The sequence below is a fragment of the Vanellus vanellus genome, assembly GCF_965231255.1.
Source record: "Vanellus vanellus genome assembly, chromosome: 12".
NCBI classification, from domain to species: domain Eukaryota; kingdom Metazoa; phylum Chordata; class Aves; order Charadriiformes; family Charadriidae; genus Vanellus; species Vanellus vanellus.
In genome coordinates, this window is record NC_138917.1 from 23,223,908 (window position 1) to 23,241,941 (window position 18,034).

At 54.8% G+C, this 18,034-nt stretch overlaps 1 protein-coding gene across 2 annotated transcripts; it reads right to left on the reverse strand.

Moving 5' to 3' along the window:
- Positions 1 to 2,010: 2,010 nt before the first annotated feature.
- On the reverse strand, positions 2,011 to 16,802 carry ENKD1 (enkurin domain containing 1). Of its 2 annotated transcripts, XM_082489616.1 has the most exons (9): positions 16,733 to 16,802; positions 11,717 to 11,838; positions 11,207 to 11,431; positions 9,749 to 9,921; positions 6,200 to 6,355; positions 4,836 to 5,005; positions 3,769 to 3,905; positions 2,699 to 2,873; positions 2,011 to 2,380 (listed from the first exon to the last, which is right to left on the reverse strand). In XM_082489616.1, the coding sequence occupies exons 2-8, from the start codon at positions 11,799 to 11,801 to the stop codon at positions 2,713 to 2,715; spliced, it is 1,107 nt and encodes a 368-aa protein (XP_082345742.1). In that variant the 5' UTR covers positions 11,802 to 11,838; positions 16,733 to 16,802; the 3' UTR covers positions 2,011 to 2,380; positions 2,699 to 2,712. The 2 variants fall into 2 exon arrangements, with proteins under 2 accessions (XP_082345742.1, XP_082345741.1); XM_082489615.1 differs by having other exon boundaries at positions 2,011 to 2,873.
- Positions 16,803 to 18,034: the final 1,232 nt, after the last annotated feature.

Here is an 18,034-nt window from a genome sequence, read left to right on the forward strand (position 1 = left end):
CCATCCTCCTCCAGCCCTGAGCTCGGGGGTGGGGGGTATACCAACCCTTCCTGCTCCCCTGGGGCTCCCAGCGCCCTCGGTCACTCGCCCAGCACCGAAATGCCGGGCTGATGGTGGCTTTGGCCTTTGCTTTGCTGCCGTCCTGGCCCAGCCCCAGAGCAGCACCTTCCTGGCCGCAGGGAAGGACGGAGCAACACCCCAGCGGGGAGATGCTGCTGGGTGCTGTTGGACCCGCAGCGGTGACAGCTTCTCCTCCTCCTGTGTCCTGGTGGGGAACAGGCCTGGCCAGATCATGGCTGGCCCTCCCCATGGTCCTTCACCCCCTCCCGCCACACCTCCTGCAGCATCAACCTTCAGCACCAGCCCCAACACCTCCACCCCACTGGCACAAGGTCCAGCAAGGCAGCAGGGTGTGCCTGAGGGCACTGCTTTTTCGGCCCCTGTGCCCGAGCTGGACATGGGTGCTCAGGGAGAGCGAGGGCACTGGCGCGGTGCCAGACCCGCCATGGCACAAGGGCTCTCCCACAGTCCTCGGGTTAAACCCCGTGGGAAGCAAGCGCAGATGGTACCAGGTGCCCTGGCCTGGCTCCTGCAGGGCAATGCCGGGCATGGGCACCACGGCTGGTGGCACAGCCGGTCACCACCGCAGGGAAAGGGGGGACTGTATCCTATAGCCTTCGCTGACCCCCCTGAGAACCAAACCACACGCAGCTCCCTGTCCCAAGGCACCTGTTCCGGTGTAGCCAAAACCTCACCAGCAGCCGCATGGGAGCTGTGGGTTTGGTTTAGCGCCGAGGGCCAGACTGCGCCAGCTCTGCCAGCCCATGTGCCAAAGGACCTACAAACAGGGTCCTCTCACCAGCACTGCTCTCAGGGGCACATGGTGGGACTGGGCAAGGAGGAGGAGGAGAAGGACCCACGGCTCTCAGGGTCTGAAGGGACAGCACCAACCGTTCGGGATTTGACTGTCCGTCCGGAGCTCCAGCCCTGCCGAGGGCAGGCAGGGAGAGCAGTGAGGGCTGAGGCTGGCGACTCCAGAGCGAGGTGACACATGGCACACAGCCGGGGCGCAGACGGGCAAGGGAGCAGAGCAGACAGCAGGGCGGTTAGTCCAGACTTGTTTAGGGCAGGGAGGTGCACGGGGGCTGGTGCCCGCGGCCCCCAGCGCCGCTCTCATCCAGCCGGCTCAGCCTGTTCGCCCCGAGGCCGGCCCCAGGGGAGCATGGGGTGATTTTCCGAGTGCTAAAAGCTTCCTCAGCCTTTGGCAGCAGTGCCGGCCCCCCGATATCCCAGGGAACTGCAGGGGGCTGCAGGCAGAGCCGGACCTCTCTGCAACATCCCCACCCTGCAAAATGCTGCCTGGGATGGAGTTACCCGTGCAAGAAGGCACTTGCTTGGGGCAACTGTGCGCAGCATCCCCACCCCGCACAGCAAAAGGAGACAGGGCAATGGGCAAAAGCTGCAAAAAAGGAAGTTTTGATGTGACTTCAGGGCTGAGGGTGGCACAGCCTGGGGACAGAGCCCCAACAAGGGGGTGCTGGTGGCAACCCCATCTTTCCAGATCTTCCCAACTCAGCCAGACAAGGCACCAAGCTGTGGAGCTGCCCCTGCGCTAAGCAGGAGATGGACCGAGCCCTGCAGCAATCCCTTCTAGCCAATATCTTTCTCTGCTTCACACAGCAGAATCCCTGCAAAAGTCTGCACAGGTCCCTATGCGACATCTGAAGGTCAGGAGGCAGTGAGCTCACCTCCATGATGGCACTTGCCCAGCTGTCACGTGCCTGCCTGTGGTCTGAGATCTGGCAGGACTTCTGCGCACGTTCTCCACTCCACGTCCCAACACCCCAGCACTGTGAAACCTAACCTCCCCTGCCACTTCAGGCTTCTGCAGAAAGCGGGACCAGAACCCACGGCTCTCCCTCTGCCCACACTACGTCAATGCTGCTGGTTTCTGCTGCCCATCGCCACTCCTCAGGCCCTGCTGAGCCCACCGGGAGCTGCACACACATGGAGAGGGAAATGATGCTTTATTGGAGCGTGTCCTGCCTCACAGACAACAAAGGCTTCTCCAGACATCTGCCAGATCCTCCTGCAGCCAGCCCAGCTCTTCCCTGGGCAGGAAGGACTGAAGCTCTGTGCCTCTCTGCTGTCCCCAAGCTGCTGAGCCCAGACAGCACGTCAGAGGGTGCAGAGGCACCGGTTACGTGAGCACTGGGTCAGTGCTCAGGACCAGGACAGGCACGGCACACGTGCAGCATGAGGTTTGTGTGCAGCCAAGTTTGCAGGTGCCCAGAATGAGCCATGACCATGGCCCAGCTCAGGAGAAAGAGGGGGACAAGGAACACCACAGGCAGCAGCATGGGAGACCTCCTACCAGTTTCTAGAAGTGGGGAAAAAATGAGGACATAAGAGGTGATGCCATGGATCCAGGGCAGAGGGCTCATCTCTGAGAACTCAGCTGGCACAGAGACAACCGTTCTCCATACCGCACAGCAGAGACTGAATGAGGGCACCTCCTTCCCTTTTCCTGGACAAGACACAGCACCGGAGGGTGAACAAGAGATGCTGTCTGTACATTGGACACTGTATCAGCACCTGCATGGACCCAGGGTCCTGAATTTGCCTTCATCTCCTTCCCTCCCAAAGCGTTGATCGTCCCCACCAATGAAGGATGTTCACGCAGAGCAGCACAACGCACCCAGCCCCACTGGCTCAGGAGTCCAACTTGATGAAGACCTTGGGCCTTGAGAAAATTTTTATGGCCTCTTCTATCTGGGAGAGCTTCCTCTCCAGCTCTACCCGCCTCTTCTGCACACTGAGGGTGTCTGCACGCACTGGCAGCATCACCAGGTCTTTTATCAGCTGGTCCTGGCCTGTAAAAACCAACCAAACAAGTGTGTAAGTGGAAAAGTAAAGAAATCCATCCTTTTCCTAATGCTACAACCTCCTCCTCAGTCACAAAAATGGTGGCAGCACAAGAACAAGGACTTAAAATACCCATCCTTCTATTAAGAGTTCAGCTGGATGAGGACCCGAGTGACCTGCTCCAGCTTCGAAGAACCAAGGGTTGGACTAGAGACCTCTGAAGGTCCCTCCCAACCAAAACCCTTCTATCATTTAAAGAATCACAGAATCATAGAATGGTTTAGGTTGGAAAGGACCTTGAAGATCGAGTTCCAACCCCCCTGCCATAGGCAGGGACACCTCCCACTGGCCCAGGTTGCCCAAGGCCACGTCCAGCCTGGCCTTGAACACCTCCACGGATGGGGCCTCAACAACTTCTCTGGGCAACCTGTTCCAGTGCCTTACCACCCTCAAAGTGAAAAACTTCTTCCCAATGTTTAATCTGAACCTGCCCTCTTCCAGTTTAAAGCCATTCCCCCTCATCCTATCACTACATGCCTGAGTAAAAAGTCCTTCCCCAGCTCTCCTGTAGACCCCCTTTAGGTACTGGAAGGCCACAATAAGATCTCCCCGGAGCCTTCTCTTCTCCAGGCTGAACAGCCTGAGCAATAGTAATCTTAACATCAGGTCCACTGGACAAGCCTGCTCCAGAGAGCCGATCCTGTAACCTGCAGGTCCCACCAACCTGAAGATACTGCTCTTTCCATGCACACGGCTCAAGTGCTGCAACATCCCAGCTACGTGCATTATTCCAAGCAACTCTCCAAGCGGCAGGAATCTGTGCCCCAGAACTCCCCCTCTCCCTAATCCTGGCTAGGATCGCCTCTTTTTCTGAGCTGGAATCCTCATGACTTTTCCTCTTACTCTGCTTCAGATTGCTGAGGGTTTCCAGCCGCTGGCCCTCTGGCATCATGGTATGCCCAGGTGGCGTGTCAGGATCTGGCAGGTTTCGCAGCCGCTCCTCCATCTGTCTGCGCCACAGCTCCTTCCTCTCCAGCAGGCTGGCAAGGCAAAGGAAAGCACGTGTCAGCACATCTGGCAGGAGGGGTCCCCCCGGGATGCAGGCAGAGGCCAGGAATCGAGCCCTTTGGACCCCACTAGCCTCCGTGTCGCTGCCTGAGGACCACAGAGACCCATGCTGCCGGAACAGGCCCTCACCGTGGAGGGATGCACCCAGGTTTAGCCCGCACGTGTGGGCTAGCAAACATGCTCCACATGTGCTGAAGGGCAGCTAGAAGCCACACAGAAGCCAACATGAGCACTTTGGAGACAAGGGCTTCTGCTCCTTGCTTCTGGCCCAGGCCACTGAGTCCTCTCAAAACCATCTCTGGGCCAATGATGGAATGAAGTTGGACAAAGCAGGTCCCAGCCAGGGATGCTGGCAGAGAACGGCAGACCCAGCAGAGAGCCGAAGGACTGACACCATGGTCAGTCCTAGGACAGGGTCTTCCAGGAACTGTTTTTCACTCAGAACCCAAAAGCGCAAGTCACTAGCTGGCTGCTCCTCGGACTCGGGGTCAAAGGCAGGATGAATGCTTGTGAGGCAGAGCAAGCTATCTGCCTCTCCAAAACCAGACCTTTTAATACTGAAGCTACGTCATGTGGAGCAAGGCTTACGTAGGGGCAGGAGCACATTTCTCGGAGCACACAGAGCATCCCCCTGTCAGCATCATCGTACGACAGCAAGCAAGGGAGGAGGAGACAAAATTCTTTCTGAGCCCAGGCACGCTGGCCACAAGATGCTCATTAAGTCAAGAAACCAGGAGGGATTGCATTTATTCCCCAGGCCACAGTAAATCGCAATGCTTGCATATGGCAAGAGCGCCTTTGTCCCCAGCCCCCCGTCTTTCCATGCAGAAGCTGGGGGCCGTGGTGAAGGGAAAGTGGGCTTGTTACAGAAAGTCCCACAGATCAGACAGGGGTGTACGTACTACTGGGGGACATGGCCCTTTTGCTTGGCGTTGTACTCCTCCTGCTCCCGGTGCTTCTGTTCCAGCAGCTCGGCCAGCGCCTGCAGGGACTGGGAACGCCGCAGTGAGGCCCGCTTGGCATTGCGGGCGTTGTGCTTAATGAAGTCAATGCTCTTGCCCTCCACCTGGATCTGGAAGAAGAGAGGGAGAGGCAGCAGGGACTGTCTCGCCACACGCCCACAGGCAGCTGCTCCCGTCCCCACAAGGGACAAAGCAAAGAGGCACCCACACAAGATACAGAATTGCAGGCGTACCCTCAGCCCATCCCACCTCTGGAGTCAGAGAGACAGGCAGAGCTGCGGCCACGTTCTAAGAAGAAACCAGTGCCAGAATAAGTGCCAGAAACCCTTAGGGTGCCATGGTTTGCCTGGCACCAAAAGCCAGGCAAAACCTAAACCCCATCTTTTGGAGGTCCCCAAGCTGACGCCCATGCCCTCAAAGGCAGAAGGACAGGAAGAACCGGGCTCGCCATAGTCTATGTGGCTCCTACTGCTGTGTTTTGAGCCTATCAGAGCAGGTAGGAGGTCAGGGGAGAATCTGGTCAGGCCCTCACGAGACCAATAATGCAACAGAGCCCCTGGCAAAGGAGGAATTTAGCTGGTCCTTTGGGGCATTTCCCCAGAGACATCACCTTCTATCACAGCTCCTCTGATGGTCAAGACAGGGAAGAAGCTTGCTGGGTTTGAGTTTAAAGTTTTCTTTTCTTGGTTTTCCTCCTTAGGAGTTTATCTCCTGTTTAAATTAAGCTGATCTGTGGCTTTTGGGAACCAACAAACCAACAACCCCATGCTAGCCAAGGAAAGAAGACATGAGTCATGGAGCAGTTTAGGACCTCCCAGACAAGACTACCTAAAATTAATTACTAATACTGATTTAACTCCCCTTACTAAAAAGCACAACCATTTCGCAATTTTTTTCTAACGTCCAGAAACCACAGTTCCTTTGGTTAAGGTGGGAGCAGTCTCAAAATCCTCAAGACCTCGTGCAAAGCCCTAGGAAGAGATCACTGGCACTTCTACAGCGAGGAGGTGAGATTTTCTAAGCAAACTTCAGGATCTCTTTAACTATGAGCAAGGATGATGCCAGAGGGTAGTATTAGCAATCCTTGAACGCCCATCTCACCCTGCCATGGACCAAGGCCCTGTTCCTTCCCTTCTGCCAGGAAGAGTATTTACACATCTCCCTGTTCACGTAGCACATCTGACCCACCGCTTTAGAAGAACACATGAAGAGTTCAAAGTAGGAGCAACTGATAAAAGCCAGAAACCCCTGGGATGGAGGAGTGCCAGAAACCCCTGGGAGCATGCAGATAGTTCGCAACTCACCTTGGTTTCAGACACCTCCGGAGCCTCTGTGTCCACCCCTGCTTTCATTCTGGCAGGCCTTGGGGAGAGCGGTCTGCACGGCTTGATCCCAGGGCCACAGCGAGAATATGCCCTCAGGAATTTCAGAGCCTCTGGATTTGGAGGTGGGGAGCTCTCCTGGGAAAGGACAAGAAAAGATCCACTAGCAGAGGGAGGCCGGAGCAAAGAGAAACCCGCCCAACAAAGTTTGGGTGGTCAACCACAAGCTCAACCACAAGTTTCCAGCAGGCAGATGACAGCACGCTCTTTCTGCCATGACTTGGCAGAAGTTCTTGGGGGAAGGCAATCTGCACACAGCCAGCAAAGGCCAAACAGACTGCCTGCAGCAACAAATCCAGACCTGGCCGCAGGCACGAAAGGAGAGCAACACCAGACAACCCAACACATAACCTACAAGACCCAGGGACAATTTAAATAGATGGACAGTCCAAACTGTCAACTGACAATGACCACAACTCCTTAAAAAGCAGAGATCTTCCTGTGAAAAGGGCAAATGTCAGCGTGGAGTAAGTGTGCTGAAAGTTGACACGCACATGCCAGTCTCCCTTGTTGGCAACACTAGAGAACTTGAACTCTCAGAAGAAGCCATCCCACCTCCAGAAATCCAGAGCACGCTGCGGGGCCCAGCTACGGCAAAGCCTGAATGAAATGGCACAGGTAGGCATGAAGCTGAACACAAATTAGATGCTCTTCTCGAGTGCTGCTCTGTTCAGCGCCCCAAATCTGGGGTTATCCTATTCTAGACAGAAAGAGGAGCAGAGACTGGGGGAGTCTGGTAGTTTTGGGAGGGGGAATTGCATCTGAGAGGCATCTTCAAAGGCCGTGGTTAGCGCTGGCACAAGGCGACGCTACTTGATGTCTAACAGGCGCTCTGCAACAAGACTGTCTGAGGCAGTCCCCAAAGAAACCCTGAAAATCGGAAGGGCAGTGCGGCAAGCGGGTGATCTTACAGTAAATACAACCAGGGCACCGCTCTGCTCCTGAAGTGACAGGAACTGCACAGGGCAGTCTCCAGATCTTTGCAGGTACCCAAGGTCTCGGCTGCTCTCTCAGCTGAACCGCAGTCCCCTCGAGGCAGATTCCACGTTTCCCGGCCCATTTAGCTTGGCAGACCCGAAGACTGAAGGTGGGATAGGACAGTAACAGCAGTAATTTTGGTGTTAAGGACCAGGGTATGTGATGCCCTCTGCACCGCCTAGATTGATCCTACTCCAAAGGTGATCGATCAGTCTGTTTTGAGCGGGAGCCAGGAGACACAGATCTCTCCACTAAGTTAACAAGAAGTGCCTTTACCTAGTGCGGTTGGTTAGAAGTCAAATAAATCTCTCATCTTAGGAGCGTGCCAGAAGAGCGTAGCGTGCCCCATCTCCCTCCACAGGAGCACTGAGGCTGTCAGAGCCCTTTTCAAGGCAGCTGCTACAATTAACAGCCTCAGGGACAGATGAGAGAAAAGAAACTCCGCGTTAGACACCAAGACCTAACAGAATCAACTTAAATTCTGAGCAGCGGCTCCACAGAAGATGGAGAGCCTTCACAGGGAACACCTCAGCTCTAGGAGAGCCACAGCAACAGTTAAAGCAATGTGAGTCAGCACCTGGGCCTCCTGCCACCTCTCTGAAAGAATCCACAGAGCACAAGTAACGCACCACGCATAAAATGCCTGCGCAGAGACCACCCCCTTTCCCCAAAACAAAAGAAGAAATGATCTCAATCTTCCTCTAACCCAGAGGATTTGTCAAACAAGAGCGTAGGCTTGTGTTCCTAAAGCACACGTGGGTTTGCTCCCGTGTGTAGAAGGGCCACAGACGTCACAGAGGTTGGTGGCACACCGGGAAGGAAAGACACAGAATTTGGAACCACTGGCTTGGAAATCACCTTGCCAATTTTTGTAGTTGTTAGCGATACACATAATTTTAGTGTCCAAAGTTGGCCCGAGGGCTACAGACCAGAGAGAAGCAATGCAGAGGTGAGGAGGAACCTGATGGGTCCAACTCAGCAAGGGAGCAGCAAGGGAAGGCTTGCCTAAGTGGCCGTGCTCGAGGTGTCAACCAGCTTGCACCCACCGTCTGCACAAGCAGCAGCTCGCAGTGTCGCTCCTGTCCACGCAGCCTGGTTGGCTGCAGAGACAGAACAGAGACAGAGACCATGAAGGCTACCAGGCACTCCCAGAAGGACAAAGCCCTCTTCTGGCAGCTGACAATCCTGAGGCCGATGGGAATGCAGGATCCAACAGTGTGAGGCTGCACCGGGGAGCCAGTGGCTTACTGACCAGGGCAGCAGCTCTGCACTTTCTCTTCCTCAGGGAGCTTCTCCTGTGAGAGGCTGAGCTGGAAGGGAGCCCCAAGGCTTCTCCTCCAGGAGGTCGCTTCGATGAGGGTGGGCTCACCACCCCCCCGACCTGCTGCCATGCAGCAGGAACCCACTCCACCAATAGGATCCGCAGTGCCTACTTCTGGGTGAAGGAAGAAGCCAGACCACAGAGGTCTCCCAGATCCAGACTGATGACAATGGATCCACCCAAAGACAGTGATGGAGCTCTCCTTCCTCCTTAACTTTACTTTCTGTGCAAACAGGTACACTTCTACCAAGGCAGCCAGCCACTTTGGTGCATTTTACAAAGCTCTCCAACAGAGGCAAAGAGGTGTGAAAAAACCAGGAACCCACCAGAGGAGAAAACATTATCCAGAGAAAGAAAAAGAAAGAAGTCAGAAGCAATCCAAAACCTTCACAAAGCCAGACACCTGCTTGGAAAAGAGGCCATGAACATTTCAGCAGTTGAAAAAGCCTGAGGAGACAAGGTATGGCCCTGATCCCTTCTGCCACAAGCACATGAACAGAGGACAGGAGGTACATACACCGTTGCAGGTTGTGCTGGAGCTATGAGGCCTCCCCCCTGACTGTCTGGAGATGTCTGTGTGCCCCCACCGCGCAGTTATTATTCACCAGGGCAATTGCTCAGAGAGGAATCTGGAGATATACAGGACACTGTAGGTCCACAGGGTGGTAAGGAGTTGGACCAAGGTTTGATGCAGCCTGAAGACCTATCTCTGAGGACCGTGATCTGTGGGGCAGAACACCACAGCCTTTTGGCACAACCCCCACACTAGCGTCACCCCAAACACTGGGAAGCTGCAAAGCCAGTTGGATGCACCTCTAGACAGGGAAAACGGCTGCTCGGGCTGCTCCGCACTTCCCAGGAAACACCTCTAGATCCCCAACAACCGAAGGGCCAAGTAGGAGCCTACAGGCAGAGGGTGTGATGAGATTTTCTTCTTCTCAGCTTCCCCTACACGGGAGGTCTACATGGCCAGACAGGATGGGGATTATTACAGCAATCGCTCTCCAGACCCAAGCCCCACCGCCCCACCGCCACATCTGCCCACTGTGCTTCAGCGCTGAGCTGCCCCCAGACCCACGGGTTCTGGAACTCCCCCATCTCCGCCATCCTGCAGTGTCATGGCTGAACTGCATCCTAGGCCAAGAGAGTTCAAGAGTTCAGCGGGTACCAACCTGCAGTTTGGCTTTCACCTTTGACTCCACATTTTCGTATTTCTGCGATTTCCACAGAGCTTTCACAGGCTTGGGCTGGCTGTGCTCTTGGGCACGCTCCTTCTCTTTGCACTTCTTCTGAATCTCCTTTATTCGCCTCACATTTTCCTTCTCATGGTCCTTGGACTCTTTCCCTGCACAGCAAGGAGAGACGCAGCCCTCACCCCTCAGATGCTGCCAAGGGATGCAGGCTCTTGGAGCACCGGCACCAGAGACCACAGTTCCATCTCCAAAGCTGGTCCAACCGCCCATAGAAATAGCAAGCTGTCCCCTCTCCTGCAGGCTAGACAATCTGTGCTTTTTTCCCATGTTAGATGCACGCTCCCAGACTGACCCTCTTCTGCCAGAGGATCCCACAGTGCCCAGATGACCATCAGCACAGGTCTGTGAGCATTACTGGTGTTCACAGACTTCCTTGCTCTGAGGGAGCGTGGCTTACTCGTTCCATTTTGGACTACGCTAGACAAGCCATGCCAGCATCCTCTTGAGAGCAAGGTCAATTCCCAGTTCAGCATCCCACGGTGTTTCTGAAGCAAAGAGAGGGCTGGTTAATGGCAGCTGCAGAGCCTTAAACCTGCACTGCTCCTGGTTTCAGGCACAGGGTCAGCCATTGTCCCACATTGAAGAGGACATAATCAAGACTACAGAGCGTATTTTTTGGTTTTGAATTAAAAATGATCCTTCCTTAGGCTCCCCAAGCCAAGGAAGATCTCAGCTGACACAACCAGTCCCTCTTCCATTCCCCTTCTGCTTTGGCACAGCAGTTGTGGCAGCCACCAGCTTGCATCCACCACGCTGGCACCAGAAAGAGCAATGCCAGCACATGAAGCCAATCAAGCAACAGCCAGTGCTCAGCCTTGCCTCCTTTCCAGACCTCTGAATGTTCTCTGGATGACCTCCATGAAGAAGGGACTTTTGCAAAGACATCCTCAGTATCCACATATACAGACAGTCTCACCAAACCCTGCCTGGCTTCAGTAACAAGGAATTCCCCAGGTTAAATCATCCTCCATACATTTAAGATTTCACTTGATCCATCTTTAAGTACGACTATAAAGATACTGGTTATACTCAGAGGCAGCAAACTAAAAGGACTTGATTTATTTCCAGCATCTCTCAATAGTCTCTCATCCATGACTAGTTCCTCAGGTCCAAATTAAACAGCACCTTTTTCACAGTCCCTCTTCCCACTGCAGACCTGGGCCAGACTGGAGTCAGGGAGGCCACAGCAGCACCCGCTCCACCACGGGTGATAGCCTGGCACACCACTGCCAGGCCGAATGCAGGAGATGAGCTTTGCAGGGCCAGTTGCCCCAAGCTCTCCTCAGGCAGCAGAGCTGAGGAATCCACCCAAATCCCTGATGCTTCACCCCTGGCCCCGAACACACCTCAGGCCAGCAGTGACTCAGCCGTACTTACTCTTGACTGGCAGCCCCCCGTCAAGGGAGAGCCCTTCAAGCTGCAGTAAGAGACTGAGCGTCCCCCTCTGTCCCTTATCCAAGAAGTCCTTTCCACTGGGGCGAATGCGAGGGGCTGGCTGGACCTGGCGGGCACTGCCCAAAGCAGGGTATGGGTTGGGAACTGGGTCCAGGGAGCCAGAGGTAAAATACAGCTTCTCGGCGTTCCCTTCCAGCCTCCCTCGAGCTACAGAGAAAGACAGAGAAAGAGATTATCAGGAAACAATCTCACCTGGTGGTTTTCTTCACCAACAGCCTACAGTGCTGAAAACCCCCTCTCCACCTCTACCTTATGCTTTCCCATCTTTCAACCAGACCACCTGTACAGACCACCTTTAGGATCACCACCCGTGAGGCAGCAGAAGCACCTGCACCAGTGTGAGAGCCGACTGTTGAGAATGCCAAAGAATAAGGACATCAAATGGGCAAGCTGCGTCATGCCAAAGTACAAAACTGCCCATCTGTAACTCACCTGAGAAGGGGCGTTTGTAATAGTTTGGGAAGAGTGTAGGGTCTGGAGGAATGGGTCCAGAAATCCTGGATGGCCCTTCACACATCCTGCCGTCACTCTGCCTCCGCCATGGAAACCAGCCACTGCCGAGAACAGAAGTGAACAGGGCTTACTGAGCCACTGAAAAGCTACATTTCATATATATATGAACTTCTGACCTTCATTAGAGAGCTCACACCCAGCTACAGAGATGACCTGCAGGTAGGAAACACCCCCAAATTGGGCTCCATGCCCGTGCAGCAAGGGATCCAGCAGCGTTGTCCCTATTGTGGGGCTAATCTGTTTTTTACCAGCGTTGAACCCGAAATGTCCACAGCTCTGTAATACCGGTGTCTTCAGTACAGAAAATCCTTCCCGGCATTGCTGTCCCATACGGGACCATTTAACGCAGACATGCAAGCAGGAGCTGAGCTGCTGTAATCACCCCGTGTGCCTTTAGGGAATAGAAACACAAGGTAGCTGGACATCATCTGACACTTTTTAGCCTTAGATTTGAATTATCTTGCACTTTGGGCTCTTTCTAACTAGCTCCTGTGGTTCAAACACAACCTACCCAAAGCAAGCTGAAGCCCCTGCCCCACACAGGTAAACTCCTCTGCTGTAACCTCTGCGAGGGACACGCCAGTGCTGTCACCACCCTTGAGCAGGCTGGGCTGAACCTCAAAAGGACCTGAGACAAAACACTTCACTCCAGGAACACATAGGGGCAGATGATGAATTTCTGGGTAAAAGCCTCGAGACAAAAATGGCCCAGGTGTCTCTTGGCTCTCCGGGAGAATGGAGAGTTACCTGTTTAGAAAAATATCTTTTTCATTTCTAAGTAACTTTTCAATGCAGATCAACAAGGACCAGCACAGATCCACAAATCCTTGCCCTGGCCCACACTGGTCCTTGCTGCCTCTCTCCTCTCCACCACAGGAGAAGCACAGATCCTTCCAGCACAGAAGCAGTCAACATCTATTTCCTCTTGATGCTCACCAAGATCATAGAATCACAGAATGGTTAGTGTTGGAAGGGAACTTATAGATCATCCAAGTCCCATCCCCTGCCCTGGGCAGGGACACCTCCCACCAGCCCAGGTTGCTCCAAGCCCTGTCCAACCTGGCCTTGAACACCTCCAGGGATGAGGCAGCCACAGCTTCTCTGGGCAACCTGCGCCAGGGGCTCAGCGCCCTCACAGACAAGAATTTCTTCCTCATATCTCATCTAAATCTCCCCTCTTTCAGTGTAAAACCATTCCCCCTCGTCCCATCGCTCCCCTCCCTGATCCAGAGTCCCTCCCCAGCTCTCCTGGAGCCCCTTTAGGCACTGGAAGGGGCTCTAAGGTCTCCCTGGAGCCTTCTCTTCTCCAGGCTGAACCCCCCCAACTCTCAGCCTGTCCTCCCAGCAGAGGGGCTCCACCTCTCTGATCTTGTGGACAGCATTTTATTGCCTACAAGTAAACCTGAGGGACTTGCTCCCCACTCAGAAAATGAGGATGCAGGATGCCGCACCAGCAGGCACAGACTGCTGGTGAGCTTTTGGCAGATGCCACAAGAGCCCTGATACCTCATCAGAGTCATGCCATGATTCTGACGGGCGCCAGTGCAGCTTGGCCGGAGTCATCGCTGTAAGAGCTGGGGCTACATCCTGCATGCCCTGACTCCCAAGGCAGTAATTTAAAGATTTCTGAGCTAACTGGATGGGAAGAGCCCCTTTCAGGATCCTCGGCACGCCAGCACTGATGGGACGCAGCATCTGCAGTTTAATTTATAAACCAATAAACGATCAGTACAAGGCTGAGCGAGTCTGAGTCACAGCAACTAATGCACTGCAGTATTCCTTGCTAAATCACCCCTGTTGACATGAGACCCATTAGCAAAAAGCTGTTATTCATCTGCCAGACACAACTGCAGAGGCAATGTAAGCAATGCTGACTATTGCACAGCAGCATGCATGCACAGTCTGTACCCAGCTGCTCTGGAAAAGCTATTTCTGAAGAGCAGACACAGCCTCTCAGCTCGAGATAAAAGGACGCTGTCTTGGTATTATTTAATCTCCTTGATAACGGATCCAACTAAGCCAGAACAGGCTCTCTTCTTCTAGGAAAAAAATAAAGCGTTCACCATGAGATCACTCCAGAACAGCTACTGGCCTTGAAATTCACATCTGATCTTGATCTGAACTCGCCTTCAAACCCAGTGATTTACACGCAAAATGACAGGGTGAAATCAAGACCTGTAACAGAGCAGACAATTAGTGCGGGGGACTGAAGGAGGAAAGGCAAGCTGATGGGAGGTGGGGGATGGAAGGCTCATTTTATACCTTCACACCAGTCACATTTCACATCTCAACAGCACCCTGCCCTGCTGCAGGGAATTTGCAAATGACACCCACTCCCTGATTTGCAAGTCACATCACCTCTGGATTGGGATCTTGCAAGATGAGACAACCTTATTACAATAGTAAGCATCTTGCCTATCTAGGTACCTCCAGCAAACTCACTGACGTGGGACGCAAGCTCCTAGCATCAGCTTCAGAAGCAGCCAAGCCTGTTACCAACGATCAGTCCGGACTTCCCAAGCTGCTGCTCTGCTCCTGCCGACCACAAGTGTATTCGGGGGACATAAGTGAGAGAACCTCCCAGCTCACTTCTGCCAAAAGGGGATGTGCGGACCTTCTCTGCTGCAGTTCCCATCCTTCTGCATCATCTCTCGTGACAGCTCTGTAGCGCAAATCGCCCTGTGCTGAGCCAACTCAACTCACTGCCCCTGCATGAAACAAGTCACTTTTGCTGGGTTGGTTTCCTGCTGGTTTACTCTTCTGTCCCAAAGTAACCTGGCCGTTACCTCCACGGGGGGATGAGAGGAGCACTGGAGCAAGCACAAGGGAAAAACAGCAGGAACACGTGCTTATGAAAGCGGAGGAGAGAAGAAAAGGGAGCAGGGCCAGCCCTTTACAGCAGTGACCCTATCACTGGCTCAGCTACACTGTCTAATTTCCACCCAGGAAAGCATCTTCTCTATCACCACATTACAAACCTAAACATCAAGAATACAGTATCCAACCTGTTGCTACCAGACACTATTCAGAGCGTTCTCAGGCTCTGAGACACAGGCAACTCTGCAAACGCAGTCCAGTTAAGTGCAGGTAAACACATACATATGTGTGCAACTCCTCTCTCTCCTTAGCCCCCTGCCAGACTGCAGACCTCACCAGGGAAGCTGCGACACTGCTCCTAGCCACAGGGCTGCACCAACCCTGATCACCTGAAAGCAATACAGCAACAAAAGAGGCACAGGGCAGTTGTCAAGAGTAACCCAACGACTTCAGCATTGCTTACTCACCCAGTCTGAGCCCGGCCGGCTGCTCGCTCCCCTGCCAGGACCACAGCTTAATCCTGGCCTAGGACTCAAGCAACACAGGCTCCAGCCCTACCTCTTTCAGAGTGTCCCTCTTTAAGAGCCATTAATTCAACTCTTTGTGCCCTTTGCCCCAGCTTACCAAGTGGTAAAAACGCCACTTGCGCTCCCAATAAACTAAGATCTTTCAGAGCCTGTATGAACCACAGCTTCCTTTCATGGCTTGTTTTTGGCATGGTAGTTAAGGAAACTACAAAGCATGGGAACAGACAAGGCTTTGGCAGGTGTTTTTCACAGCCCTGAACCTGCCACGTCTGACTTTGAAGCACTCCCTCTTCTTCACAGATCACATTTTCATGGTCCCTGGCCAGGAAGCCACTACCACACACAGAGCTGAAGCAAGACCAGCTTCATGAATTTATGAGCCAAGCTCTGCGAAAAGCATGGGGGGAAAAAAAAAATCCCACAGCTGTGATAAGTTGTGATAAGCAGAGCAAGTCATCAGCAGCAAATCAAAGGGCTAATCTCTGTGCAGCTGGTCTTGGCTGTTTGTTTCCTCCCTCAGTAGTTTCAGCTGAAATGGAAAGTAGGACCAGGTTAACTTCCGTGCCCCACGGCTGTACCAGAACAGGGGGCACAGGGATCTGGGGCCATGCCTCCTGTGGAATGGGGGAAATGAGGTGCTGTGAACCCACCTGGTGATGTTAACCCACGCCTATGCCTTCCCCTTGCAGAGTCCAATGGGAGAGATTAACATTCTCCTTTGATACTATTCCCGGTGCAGGTTCCACCAGGTACCACCAGCTCTTCCCCACCAGTCTCCAAGACCCATTTTCTCTTTTGTCCCTCTGAAAACAGAGAGAGACTGGTATGGCCAAGCGTGGTACTGGTATTTGCATGTGGGACGTTCTCCAGGAGCCGGGCACGTATCCACCAAGAGCCCTTGAGGAACACAGCCAGCTTGTTCGGTCTGCCCGAGGGGTCAAACATGTGTCCTGCGGCAGCAGCCTTGAGCGGGAGGTGAGCGAGGGCCACGCTGGAGGGTGGGCAGAGCCCGGTGTGGGTATTGCAGAGCCGCAGCCGAGCACTCTCTCGGAGGAGCAAGGCAGGACGACACCAGAGGCCCCACCTGACCGCCTGGGACTCCTTGCTGACGCGAGGACGAGCCACATGCTGCGTCTGCAGGACCTGACATATACCACCAGCTCCAGCGATGGAGACCTGGCGCTTGCATCGCCGCCTACAGTCTCCCCGGGCTGTGCTATCATGGGAGATCCATACAAACCCCGTTCCGGGGCACATGCCGAGATCCAGGATCCCACTGAGTACCCCTGAAAAACCCTCCTTGGCTCCTTTGGCGCCTGGGGCGGGGGTGGCCCGGAGAGGCGCACCGGGACGGCAGACCCAGGCTGCTGGAGCCCACCAAGCCCGAAGCAGGAGCCCCAAGGCTTCACCCCCGGGGGCTGCGAGCCAGTCTCCCCCGCTGCCGCCCTCGGTGAGGCCATGGCGGCCCCCGGCCCCCTCCTCTGCCGGTTCCCAGCCCGGCTCCCCGCAGGTCCCTCCCGCCCCGGCGGACATGGCGGGGACGAGCCGCGGGCACCGGGGGCCCCTGAGGGCTCCCCCCGAGAGGACTCACCGAGGGAAGCCGCGGCGAAGCTCTCCCGGCTGCGGCGCTGGGCAGAGGAGGCCGCGGCCCGGGCCTGGGCCTGGGCCTGGGCCTGGCCTGGGTCCGGCCCCGCCGCGCTGCCCGGCAACCGCCGCTTCCGCCGGGAGGGAGCGGGGCCGGGGCCGGGGCCGGGGCGGGCCCTGCCCGGAGCGGGGCCGGGGCCGGGGAGCCGGATCCAGGCGGCGATGGTTGCCCGGCTGCCAGCCACTGAGCCGAGCCAGCCCGCCGGGGCCTGGGGGGAGGAAGGGGCTCCCCGATCTCCCCCAGCCCTTGGCGGGACTGGGGGTGTCTGTCCAGAGCCCCTCTCTATGTCTGCGCTCACCCCACAGGGGATGGAAGCGCCCGTACCAAACAAAAAACGGTGGGAACGGAACCCCTGGTATCCAGGCTTCCACGGGTAACTTGGTGTATGTCCTGGAAGAAAACCCTGAAAGGCAGTTACAGACTGAGCCATGAGATCTGTTTCGCTGAAATATTGTCTTATTTCTCCTTTCTGTGATTTCCTTTCCAAGTCAAGCAGCTGAACTCTTATTTTCCAGGATAAATCTGGCTTGGAGCGTGCTCGCCATCAGGCAGAAAGGCCACCGTTTGCTGGGCGAGCGCAGAAGTCTTCCTTGGTCCGGTCGAACCAAGAGCACGACCACGCTGGCCAGGTTTGCTGCACCAGGAGACGGCGATGTGCGGGGATGCATTTGCCCATAACCACACTTCTCCCTCGTAACGGTACAGCTCAGTGCCATTGCTCTGGACCTGGGTGGTTAAACAAAATTCAGAACCTTTATTACTGAGCGGAGGAGATATGGGTGCTGGGGTCAGCCTTCGCCTGCTGAAGCAGCCCTTCGATTGTCACATTGCTCTCTCCAGACGGTAAAATGCCATCGTGTTTATAAAGGAGCTGTGCAAGAGCCTGTTTCTCCTGTTGTGGCAGGATGAAGATGGAGACCACTTCTCCTCGTGCGGTCAGCCTGTCCTGAACACTCCAGGGTGCAAAAGTCAAACAAAATCCTGGCATTTTCCCAGCTTGAGGGATGGGACTTGGTGCTGGTCTTTGTAGATCCCACAGCAGTGTTCATTAGGAGGGGGCCACTGTCGTCCCTCGGTGCCGTCAGAGCAGGACTGTCACCAGTGCCAGGTTGGGATGGCTGCAGCCATGTCCCATGGAGCCCTGCCAGCCCTGAGAATGGAGACTTCCACCTCCCGGTGACCCCTCCCAGGGCTGCAGCATCCCCAGGACGCCTGAACCTCTGTCACCACCACAACCAGTCCCATGAG

Excerpts from the sequence above, each read along its gene's own strand:
- ENKD1 (XM_082489616.1), bottom strand. The coding sequence starts at position 11,801 with ATGTGTGAAGGGCCATCCAGGATTTCTGGACCCATTCCTCCAGACCCT. Across the intron at positions 9,922-11,206 it reads CGGGGGGCTGCCAGTCAAGA|GGAAAGAGTCCAAGGACCAT; the intron begins GTAAGTACGGCT and ends CTTGCTGTGCAG. Across the intron at positions 5,006-6,199 it reads CGGAGGTGTCTGAAACCAAG|ATCCAGGTGGAGGGCAAGAG; the intron begins GTGAGTTGCGAA and ends CTCTTCTTCCAG.